Source organism: Anarhichas minor, unplaced genomic scaffold (assembly GCF_050575085.1).
Source record: "Anarhichas minor isolate MPS153535 unplaced genomic scaffold, ASM5057508v1 ptg000021l, whole genome shotgun sequence".
NCBI classification, from domain to species: Eukaryota; Metazoa; Chordata; class Actinopteri; order Perciformes; family Anarhichadidae; genus Anarhichas; species Anarhichas minor.
Genome location: NW_027466467.1, coordinates 1 through 12,500, shown reverse-complemented (window position 1 = coordinate 12,500; position 12,500 = coordinate 1). Strand labels below are relative to the sequence as shown.

At 42.8% G+C, this 12,500-nt stretch overlaps 1 protein-coding gene across 1 annotated transcript in view; it reads right to left on the bottom strand.

The window, feature by feature from the left end:
• The window catches only part of dock3 (dedicator of cytokinesis 3), a gene marked incomplete at its 5' end in the record, with an annotated part of 96,900 nt that extends 87,677 nt beyond the window's left edge, over positions 1-9,223 (bottom strand). The window contains 2 exons of the mRNA XM_076096374.1: positions 3,435-3,475; positions 9,140-9,223. Coding sequence (XP_075952489.1) covers positions 3,435-3,475; positions 9,140-9,223 — 125 coding nt within the window. The remainder of the gene's footprint in view (positions 1-3,434; positions 3,476-9,139) is intronic.
• Positions 9,224-12,500: the final 3,277 nt, after the last annotated feature.

Sequence of the window (12,500 nt, the reverse complement as noted above, 5' to 3'; positions counted from 1 at the left end):
CTCTGTGCTCCTCTGTTTCAGTAATTACAAGTCTTTAGTTTCATTCTCATCACATCTTCTAAATGGACAGGACTGAGAGGGGCAGACTGTCAGACCCTGCTGCAGTAGAATGAGAGGTTTTCTAAAGAGACTCTGGTGCTGAGTCGTGTTTAAATGGACTGAAGCACCGACCACAGTCCACTGATGTAGTCTGTGTGTGTCTGTGTGTGTGTGTGTGTGTGTGTTCTTTGTCTCTGACACTCTCCTCTAATTGGTTTAATCTCTGATGGAAGGTGACTGGATAGGCTGATCTGAGCCAAGCACACGCACGCACGGACACACAGACACGCGCACACACACACACACACATTGAGGCTGGATGTCACTGGGAGGGAAAGACACTCACTGAATGAGTGTGTGTGTGTGTGTGTGTGTGTGTGTATGTGTGTGTGCGTGCCTGTGTGTGTGTGTGTGTACACCTGACTCAGAGCAGTTGACAGACAGGTATGTGTTCGCTTTGGCAGAGGAGATCAGAAGTCACCTCCACCTCACACACACACACACTCACACACACTCTCTCTCTCTCTCTCTCTCTCTCTTTAGGCTCCCCAGAGGTGAAGACAAAACCTCTGGATCGTCTTTAATAATGTCCCATGTGGGGAGCAGAAGGGGCGGGGCTTAACTCTCCTTGGATGTAAACCTTCAGATTGACTGACTGAGTCGTCCTCTCTGAACGCTGAACAACGTTCTCCACAGAGCTGCTGGATGAGAGTCGGAGCACTGAGGCTCCTCCTGAGGGAGAACATGGAGGTCTGCTTCCACCAGCGAGCTCATGGTGGAGAAACCAGGTGAGGCTGATGCCTCTCTGCTCACACACTCACATGCAGACACAATGTGGACCAGGACACCTGCTGCTCACCACAGACACTCTGAGAGTTTGAGGTGATCATTTAACCCTTTACACGGGTCAGCGTGCTTCCTTTCCAGCAGCAGGTCTCAGCTCAAAGATGACATCATTCTGATGTCGTCACAGTGATGATGACACTTCATGCAACAGATGTTGTTTAACAGCCTGAAACCTGAGAGACACAGTGAAGAATGACAAGCAGAGATGTTTCTGTCTCAACAACATCAGCAGAGAGTCTTCACTGTGCCCGACATCTCACTGTTTAAACGTGAACCACCCTCTGAACCACAGAACACGCTGCTGGAGAACAGTTCAACCCTCTGAACCACAGAACACGCTGCTGGAGAACAGCTCAACCCTCTGAACCACAGAACACGCTGCTGGAGAACAGCCAAACCCTCTGAACCACAGAACACGCTGCTGGAGAACAGCTCAACCCTCTGAACCACAGAACACGCTGCTGGAGAACAGCTCAACCCTCTGAACCACAGAACACGCTGCTGGAGAACAGTTCAACCCTCTGAACCACAGAACACGCTGCTGGAGAACAGTTCAACCCTCTGAACCACGGAACACGCTGCTGGAGAACAGCTCAACCCTCTGAACCACAGAACACGCTGCTGGAGAACAGCTCAACCCTCTGAACCACAGAACACGCTGCTGGAGAACAGCTCAACCCTCTGAACCACAGAACACGCTGCTGGAGAACAGCTCAACCCTCTGAACTACAGAACACGCTGCTGAAGAACAGTTCAACCCTCTGAACCACAGAACACGCTGCTGGAGAACAGTTCAACCCTCTGAACCACAGAACACGCTGCTGGAGAACAGTTCAACCCTCTGAACCACAGAACACGCTGCTGGAGAACAGCTCAACCCTCTGAACCACAGAACACGCTGCTGGAGAACAGTTCAACCCTCTGAACCACAGAACACGCCGGAGGGATTGAAAAAGCTTTAATCAGCCAAAATAAATCTTTCTGTTAGTCAAAGAAATTCAACTTGTTTTTCTTCTTTTTAATGACTGATGTCATCATAACTGTTATTGTGCACTGAAGACATGTTCTAGTTCTCTACTTCTACTCATGATGGTTCTGGTTCATAGAGGACTTTAGACCTCAGAGAGGCTTTGGGGTTCAGAGGGTTAACGTGCTTCATTCTTTATAAGACTCTAACGTTCTATTTAAGGTCCGTTTGTCTCAACATGGAAAAGTGTTCAACAATTAGCAGAACTTAAAGGTGCAACGTGTGACCTGCTGCTGGGTCCTTATATCTAAATCTATAGTCATAAACAATAACTAAATAAGTCAGCTGACTAACAGCAGAGTCACAACAACAGGTTACGTCCTCCGTGTGTTGACGGTGACACTAAGTGGTCGGATCAGATCAGAACCCTCGTTCATCATTTACTGTCCGTCTCAACATCTGAAGAGTCAAACACATGAAGCCTTACAGCTGCTGTGGTTCTCTGTGTTCAGTCACTGAGTCTCACTGCTCATCCTCATCGCAGCCAGAAGGTTTTGGTTGCTTAGTAACTGCAGGATAGATCCCCCCCCCCCACTACACAACAGCTGATGAGCAGATCCTAACCTCTTCACATTCTGTTGATCTCGGTAGTTAAAATTAAATTCTGGCACCTTCACACTGTACCTGTGTGTTGATGCTACTTAACCTCCACACGAGACGTATTTATCTCCTCCTGCCTTCATTATGAACCTCTTTTCACCGGCTTCAGCAACTCTTTGCTAAATCTCCTACAAGTGGTCCAAAAAGCTGCTGCCAAGCTTTTGACCACGTCCTCCTGAAAGCTCTCACGTTCCTCTCATTTTGATTTCTTTACACCGGCTTCACCTTCCATCTAGAGTCCAGTCCAAGAGACTTGTGATCACGACTAGCTATTTTATTTTGGTCTTCTATGTTGTTAGCCAGAAGACAACCTCCGGTTCTTTAAAGTGAAGTCAGAGCTTCATGTGTTAAAGCTGCATTCTCTCTAGTGTCCACCAGGGGGCGACTCCTCTGGTTGTATAGAAGTCTATGAGAAAATGACTCTACTTCTCTCTTGATTTATTACCTCAGTAAACATTGTAAACATGAGTTTATGGTCTCAATCTCTAGTTTCAAGTCTTCTTCAATACAGCATGATGTTCATTTAGTACATTATGGTCCATTTAGAGTCAAACAGACCACAAAGCAGGGGATGCTTTAGGGGCGGGGCTACACAGTGATTGACAGGTCTCTACCAGAGACGTATACGGCGTCTCTACGTCACTCCTCCTCAGTCCAGATATGGTCACTTCCTGTTCACTGGTTGATAAATAACGGCTCATTTTATTCTCAGACAGCAAAGATAAAAGATGGAGAGAAGTAGAGAAGTGTTCACTGTATTTACATAAAGTCTCCTTCATTACAGTCAGAGACTTTTCTCAACTTCACCAGCAGAGGAAGAAGAATCAGAGAAGTGGAGAGAAGAGGACGGAGAGTCAAAGTTCCAGATGAAGACAGTGTGGAACAGTGTGAGAGGAGCTGGAGCTGTTAAAGTCTCTCTTACCTTCACGTTTGGCCTCCTGGTGGAGAACCCTCTGAACCAACCTGGAGAAGACGTAAACAGGAGAGAGTCAGTGAAGAGCGACGAGTCAGCGTGACTGAATGTGCAGCTTGATTTTCACAACAAGGAATACAATCAAATGAACACACTCTTAAATCACCTCCTGCCTCAAGGAGGACAAACACATTCAAACTCCCAGCATGCATCAAAAAATAGTAATTAACAAACAAACAGTACGAAGTGTTTATTAAAGCAGCTGGTCTACAACCATCCAGACTTTTTGTTTCTGCCACCGTCTCAAAAATCATTTCAACGCTCTGAAGTCTGTAAACCATAAACAATTATAAATGTTATACTTTTACTTTGTTTTAGTAATTTATTGTGTTTTTTTCTTCTTAAAAAGAAACAATTCAAAAGATAATGAAATACCAGATTGTATTTTTATTGTCATTATTATATTTAATGCTGTATAATAATGTTCTTAGAGCTCGTGTTATGAAGTTAAACAGCTCATAATTCATCTCTAATATCTGTTTTATATTCATAAACATCTCCTTCAAACTACTGGATTTATTCTAGTTTATCACCAAAACTACATTTTACAGATGACATGTGAACACATCATGATAACGTTATAATGTACCTTCAGCCAGTACTCATGTTCACTGAGCAGAGCCTGAAGGCATCATAATGTAACTGAAGTGAACCTCCTGTTGGTTAGCCGTTAGCGGTGCTGCTAACGTTACTAGCTCTCCTCCTGTTGGTTAGCCGTTAGCGGTGCTGCTAACGTTACTAGCTCTCCTCTGATTGGTTGTTTACAATGAAACATGATCAGAGACCAGAGACTAGAAACACATGTTCTACTGAGTATTGGAGGAGAACCATCTTTATGTGACACTACGACAGAGAGCCAGGACCAGGTCTGAGTCCACCCTGCTACCTGAGACCTCAGTGACCTCAGAGACCTGATGTAAAGTACATTCTGTGCCCGTGTGTGCGTGAGAGGATCCTCCTGCAGAGAGCACGACTCTTTCCACATGGACGGACATCATCAGATGTCTCAGTGGAGGAGAGAGCTGTCATGAAAAATGACTCTGCTTCAGGTAAAACCTTGACAGCTGGAAACAAGGGGGGGGGCTCTCAGACTGTGGAGACATCATCTGTCTCCATCCAAGTGGAATAAACATGACTGTGTCTCCGATTCTTAAAAATGTTTCAAGACGGGTCGGGTTGGTTGCACGAACCCAAATCTTTACAAAGTTCAACCTCCGGTTCTTTAAAGTACTTTCAAGTAGTTTCAAGTCTTCTTCAATACAGCATGATGTTCATTTAGTACATTATGGTCCATTTAGAGTCACACACACCATGCAGTGTGAGAAACACGGGGGTCTCAGGAGGACCCCTAAAAGCCTATTATTGCTAAATGTCGGGGGTCTTTATTCTCACTGATGCGCAGCAGTTTTTATCGTATAAACTACAAATAATGTATTCACAAAAATATGAAAAGTGATGCGAGAAACGATCTTTCACCCTGATGACAACAACCAGTCGTTCTTTTATCAGTTATCAATATTCTGACGTCTAAACCACCACAATGTTCACCTGGTGCTCATAACAAACATGTTTAAGACACTTCTGTCAAGAAAACGTTTGTGAAGTTTCACCCAAAGACTGAAATAATGTCACCGATACGGTCACGTGATGAACACACATCACGGGCTCCTGACTAATCAGAACACTGACTCCGCTTCAGAGGCTTCGTCATAACTTTCATCTTATCTTCTTACAGAATCATCACGTCCACTTTCTCAGCTGTTCCACATAATCTGATATGAATATGGAGATGAAGGCTTAATTGGCCGGGTACTTAATAACCAATCAAGATTCATTCATCACCCTCGTTACCATGTGTTTACTCCCCAGACTCTCATCTAAATGGAAATCAGACCAGAGGGCTGGACCAGCAGCATCTGGGCCTGTTACAAGAGATGAGGACGTGTGTGTGTGTGTGTGTGTGTGTGTGTGAGTGAGTGAGTGAGTGAGTGAGTGAGTGAGTGAGTGAGTGTGTGTGTGAGAGTGTGTGTGTGAGTGAGTGAGTGAGTGAGTGAGTGAGTGAGTGAGTGAGTGAGTGAGTGAGTGAGTGAGTGTGTGTGTGTGAGTGAGTGAGTGAGTGAGTGAGTGTGTGTGTGTGTGTGTGTGTGTGTGAGTGAGAGTGTGTGAGTGAGTGAGTGAGTGAGTGAGTGAGTGAGTGAGTGAGTGAGTGTGTGTGTGTGTGTGTGTGTGTGTGTGAGTGAGTGAGTGAGTGAGTGAGTGAGTGAGTGAGTGAGTGAGTGAGTGAGTGAGTGAGTGTGTGTGTGTGTGTGAGTGAGTGAGTGAGTGAGTGTGTGTGTGTGTGTGTGTGTGTGTGTGAGAGTGTGTGTGTGTGTGTGTGAGTGAGTGAGTGAGTGAGTGAGTGAGTGAGTGAGTGAGTGTGTGTGTGTGTGTGTGTTCTTCTGTAAGAGGAACAACCTGCAGGACTCAAAGGGGAAACACATGAATGTGTATTATGTACATTAGTGAGAGCAGGTGTTTGTGTGTAAATCATTGTATCTATAATCATCATCTCTCCTCTAAGTGGTCATTACAATCATCATTATTAAATAATAACAACAATAATAATCCTGCTCAGTGGAAGGCAGAGAGAGGCTCATAATGAGCTCAGACCAGCAGGTACCTCTTGATCCGGGTCTAGGCGGTATAATGTACGAATATTAACATTGTAGTGGCCATTTGTCGACTTAATCCAATTTAAACAAACAATAATCAAACGCCACTGATGCACCGTGGTCGGTATTCTTACGCAGCCAGAAGAGAGTGGATTGTCCATGCAGGATTCCGATTTTCGTGTTTATTGAATAAAGCAAACAAACGAACTAACAAACTCCTGTCGTGCTGTCTCTCCTGTGATGTGATATGCTGGTAAAAACTATACGCCCACCCCGGTGCATGCTGGTCCTATCCTTCTACTCATATATATAGCAACAGGTGCCCACAGTAATTACCCAAAAAACAATATAACTAAACAAATTACTATTAAAGAGAAAAATAATCTTAATATATGAAACATCTACAATAATTAAACAATACTACTTATAAATGAAATAACAAAATACAATAAATAGCTCCAACAAACATGAAAGAAGGAGACCAAGGTAAACAAACAGCTGTTTCATCCCCTGGACGCCAAGGCTCCGCCCCTAAAACTCAACCCTGGTGGACGTTCAGATCTCTTCAGCTTGAGTTGAAGCCAGACTTCATTTCACACATCTCACCAGAAACACATGCAGACAACACAATGGTCCCATCCATTCCTGCAGACTTTGCGAAAGGGAATTACCCACAATTCATAGCGTTGGGACGTTAAACAAGGGGTGACCAGTTGAGCCTGGTGTGTTAAAGTCACACAGAAACATTAAGGATGAAAGATGCTACACATGAGTCTCTACGTCTCATTAATGGTACAGAAACATGTCTGTTCATTCTACTGTAGAGCTGAGTCTGTTTAAATCTCTCCTCTGTCTGTCGAGGGTTAATGAGCTGATGTTCAGTGACTGTGGACAGAAGCATCGGCTCAAAGATAGACGACACCGTCTCCTGTGTTACGCTCTACTCAATAGAGAAATATAGATGTTAGTCATATCTCACTGACATATAAGGATTCATATCTGTTGTTTCTACTTGAAGCTCTCTCCAGAACAACAGGAGCTCTTCAGTAATGCTGACGTCACATCTCACACTAAAGTGCTGCTGCGGCCTCAAACCGAAGTCTCACGCTTTGTGTTCCGGCTGTAATCTGTGTTTCAGGATGATTCCTGCTGACTCATCATTAACGTCACTGAGTTTGAGTCGTTTTGCATCAGAAGAAGAGAAGAAGAAGAAGATTCAAAGAAAGATGTACAGAACAGGAGGAACAGTAGCTGCTCTGTGGATGAAAACACGTGTAAAGAAACGAGAGTCGAGGAAAAAGGAAATATAAATTAAAAATCTAAAATCCCTGCTGACGTTTCTTACTCTCGTGACTGGAGAAGGTTTCTGTAAACATGTTTTTAAAAGACATAAAGTATATATAAGCGCTGAAACGATCCTCTCATTAGTATCTGCTCTCTGCTCCATCGTTTGGTTGTATCTGCAGGTTCACATGATCACAGACTGGAGGAGAGTGAACCGTCACGAGGACCTGAGCCAGCAGCCCCGGCACGCCCCGAGAACCAGTGTGGGCTGAGATAATAGACCACGTCCCCCCATGGAGGGGTCGCATTTCATTACAAGAACAAATTAGATGCTGAGAATAAGAGAGGAGGAACAAATGTAGAGGACAGGAAGTAAAGATGAGCGAGGAGGGAAGAGAAAGAGCCAATCAGCTGTGAGCTCTGGATGGATGCTCCTGAAGCACACGATCACTGGTTACCTGCAGAAACACAACAGTCCTGCTGAGAGGAGGACCAGCAGCTCCCTCACTGAGCCTCTCATCGCTGCAGAGCGCTGAGGATGCTGCACTCTGGTTCTACAGACGCAGCAGCAGTGATGGAAGCTCCTCTATCCGGAGATCTACATATGTAAATGAGTTGACTGTGTTTGTACTGGCGCTGCTTTGGTGCCGTCGCTCTGAGCGTGAACGGAGGCGTTTCTCCTCTACGAGCTGTTTGTTGCATTAATATCCAAAAACACCAGAGGACGAAGAAACAGAGAGAAGTGTGAGCAATCAAGGAGAGGACGAGTGGAACTCAGAGATACGAACAAACAAGTCATGAGTCAAACCTCCACAACGAGGAGGAGGAGCTCAAACCTCATATTCATAATGTGTAGATTAATATGTAAACCAGCTGATTTACTCAAATGAAGATTTAGTTTCTAAAGCTCTTAAAGACTAACGGTGTGTGTTTGGTGGAGCTCGTGTTAGATCAGTTTGTGTTCTTCTGTTTGAATAAATGATCTTAATGTTACTTCTACTGTTCACTCCTTCATGTTCTTCAGTTTACAAACTGCTGATCGGTGGAAAAGTGAAACTCTGGTCAAAATATTAGAAGTCTAAACCTCTTGAGTGCCTCTAAGTCTCCACATGGCGCCTTCAGCACTAAACTAGACTGTGGAACGATGGAGTCGTGCAGGATGACGTGTTTGTGTAGAACAGGAAGTCTTCATCACTGGTTCCTGTGGAGCAGCAGGTCCTCAGCAGCTGCTCCTGATGAGATGCTGTTCTGAGGTCTTTGACTCCAGCAGATCAAAAGAAAGAAAAGTCGTCCAACAAAGTGCGTCTTCATCATGTTTACTTCCTTTAGTAGGAACACACTCTAGAAGACACGCTGGTTCACAAAGATTTACAAAACAGGAAGTAGTTCTACTGCGTTATTCTTCCATGTTTTCTTGTTGGCGTTATATTTTGTAGCTTTGCTCAGTTTCAGCATGTTTGATTGGTGCAGAACGCTAACGTTAACGTTAGCGTTAGCCAGCGGCTCACTGCGGCTCACTGCTCTGACCTCCAGCTCCACGATATCCATCATCCCTTTATTGTGACGTTATGTAAATGAGCTTGAAGACTTCATCTCTCCGTGTGGAGGACGTCTGCAGTGATTACTGCTGCTGCTGCTTTATCACAATGATCAAGGACAGAATAAGTGCGTCAAACATCCGCCCCCAAGCGTCTCATGCAGACATCCGTCAGGTCTTACCTTCACACTTCTCCAGAATCTGAACCGTCTCTCCAACCTCCAGAGCCAGAGCCTGAGTCACGGAGCCCCTGAAGGAGCAGATCACTGCGGAGGAGCAGAAGAAAACACGGTGACAATCTGAGAGATTTAGATCCGTTAATCGACAGATCTGGATATAGTTTTCATTCCTCAGCTCAGTTCACAAACATGAAACCCAGAAAACAGTGATGAAGTTCTTCTGCACAGCACTAACATATATCACAACTTAACGTAATGTGAGACGAACTTCTGGTCGACATGTAAAGTTTAAACCCGTCATGAACAGACTTTTATCCTCAGAGGTTTCTGCAGCTCTTCACACTCTTTACTTCTGGTTGGTTTATGTGGAGGAACTCGTAGTTAAAGAAAGAAGAGAGACATGTTTGGTGAAGTCTGTTCTGACTTTGGAACAAGGTCTCAACTCTCCGTCATCTCCGTCTTTGTCTCGCATGAAAATTGAAGCCAAAGCTTCATGTGTTAAAGCTGCATTCTCTCTAGTGTCCACCAGGGGGCGACTCCTCTGGTTGTATAGAAGTCTATGAGAAAATGACTCTACTTCTCTCTTGATTTATTACCTCAGTAAACATTGTAAACATGAGTTTATGGTCTCAGTCTCTAGTTTCAAGTCTTCTTCAATACAGCATGATGTTCATTTAGTACATTATGGTCCATTTAGAGTCAAACAGACCATAAAGCAGGGGATGATTTAGGGCGGGGCTACACTGTGATTGACAGGTCTCTATCACTCTATCAGAGACGTATACGGCGTCTCTACGTCACTCCTCCTCAGTCCAGATATGGTCACTTCCTGTTCACTGGTTGAGAAAAGTCAAGATGGAGACGGAGAAATCATCAAATGTGTGTGTGTGTGTGTGTGTCGGTGTGATTGTGTGAATTATTTAAAGAATAATTCACAAGCAGAACAACAGATTGTGTATTTGAAGTAAAGATGTTTTATGAAATGTTGATTATAACCTTTAATAAAATAACTGAACACTCAACAACAGACTGAAAGTAGAGCAGCAGCATATATGAATACACATAGTATTACTATATGAATACTATGTGTATAAGCATGTTATCTTAACAAAGATAAAATAACAATAAGACGAGTTGATGCTCCAGCTCTGTCTCTGTCGTAGATTCACATTAATCTTTGTAACGAACGTTGAGCACATTAAAGCTGCTCATGAATAAGAGAAGTGGAGGAAAACGTCTCTTAATGAGAGTCTGCACTGAGAGAATCCTCTTCACTGGAGGAAGCAGAAGATCTGTGGAGCCACTTTAAACCAAAGCATGATGACACGTGACTCAGAGTAACAACACACGAGTCACTGTTAATGGACTTCTCTCTTATTATAAAGGCTGACTGCATTATATGAACTCATGAATTATGCATCACGTCTCTGCTGCTGCAACACGTGGCTGAGAAACATGTTTCACACACATTCAGTGTGTTCACAAGCAAATGAAAGAGAATAAATGGGAATCCCTCGTGTGTGTGTGTATGTGTGTGTGTGTGAGTGTATGTGTGTGTGAGAGTATGTGTGAGAGTATGTGTGTGTGTGTGAGTGTATGTGTGTGTGTGTGAGTGTATGTGTGTGTGAGTGTATGTGTGAGAGTATGTGTGTGTGTGTGAGTGTATGTGTGTGTGTGAGAGTATGTGTGTGTGTGTGTATGTGTGTGTGTGTGTATGTGTGTATGTGTGAGTGTATGTGTGTGTGTATGTGTGTATGTGTGTGAGTGTATGTGTGAGAGTATGTGTGTGTGTATGTGTGTGTGTGTGTATGTGTGTGAGTGTATGTGTGAGAGTATGTGTGTGTGTGTGAGTGTATGTGTGTGTGTGAGAGTATGTGTGTGTGTGTGAGTGTATGTGTGTGTGAGAGTATGTGTGTGTGAGAGTATGTGTGTGTGTGTGAGTGTATGTGTGTGTGAGTATGTGTGTGTGAGAGTATGTGTGTGTGTGTGAGTGTATGTGTGTGTGTGTGTGTATGTGTGAGTGTATGTGTATGTGTGTGTGAGAGTATGTGTGTGTGTGTATGTGTGTGTGTGTGTATATGTGTGTGAGTGTGTGTGTGTGAGTGTGTGTATGTGTGTGTGAGTGTGTGACTGTGTGTGTGTGTGAGAGTGTGTGTGTGACTGTGTGTGTGTGTGACTGTGTGTGTGAGTGTGTGACTGTGTGTGTGTGTGAGTATGTGTGTGTGTGTGTGAGTGTGTGAGTGTGTGAGTGTGTGTGTGTGTGTGTAGATCTCCAGAGTGAGCCCACATTTGCAAAGTAAAAAGGAGAAGACATCAGACTGTATGTTCTGTAGAGACCCAGAGCTTCACAGTTTGCAGTGAGAACGTGTTGGAAAGTTCATCCAAGTTCTCCTCGTGTGTTCAAACAGTGTTGGAATTGTTCCGATCCTTCTCTGACTCATCCTGTCATTCTGAATGCAGCCACAGCTCCAGACAATCATCTTAAGAAGGAGCAACAGACCAGATTGGGAGCGTTGTTGACTGCCTCTCAACGGCTCTCAACATGGCGACGCCTGAGCCGGCGGCTCACAGCTAGCAGCTAGCAGTGCTAACAGTGCTAGCAGTGCTAACAGAGCTAGCAGAGCTAGCAGAGCTAACAGATGTTATCAGCTGCATCAATGATCAGAATCTGGTATATTGATGCTTTAATATCAACACTATCATCTTTCTGAAGGCCACATGCAGTCAGATCAGATCTCAGTTAAACCACAGTGACAACGAGCATCACACGAAATAAGAAAAGCACACTAGCCTTGATGCTAACGCGGACGCTACAATATTTTTATGACATAAAAATGTAATAATTAAGCAACATGAATGTATTTTTAAAGGAGAATACAAACAAAATGCTGTATATATATATATATATATATACAGTATATATATATATATATATACTGTATATATATATATATACAGTATATATATATATACTGTATATATATATATATATATACTGTATATATATATATATATATACAGTATATATATATATACTGTATATATATATATATACAGTATATATATATATATACTGTATATATATATATATACAGTATATATATATATACTGTATATATATATATATATACAGTATATATATATACTGTGTATATATATATACTGTATATATATATATATATATACAGTATATATATATATATATATACAGTATATATATATATATATACTGTATATATATAATATATATACAGTATATATATATATATATTATATACTGTATATATATATATATATATATAATATTACTAGTATATATAATATATATATACTGTATATATATATATATATATACTGTATAATA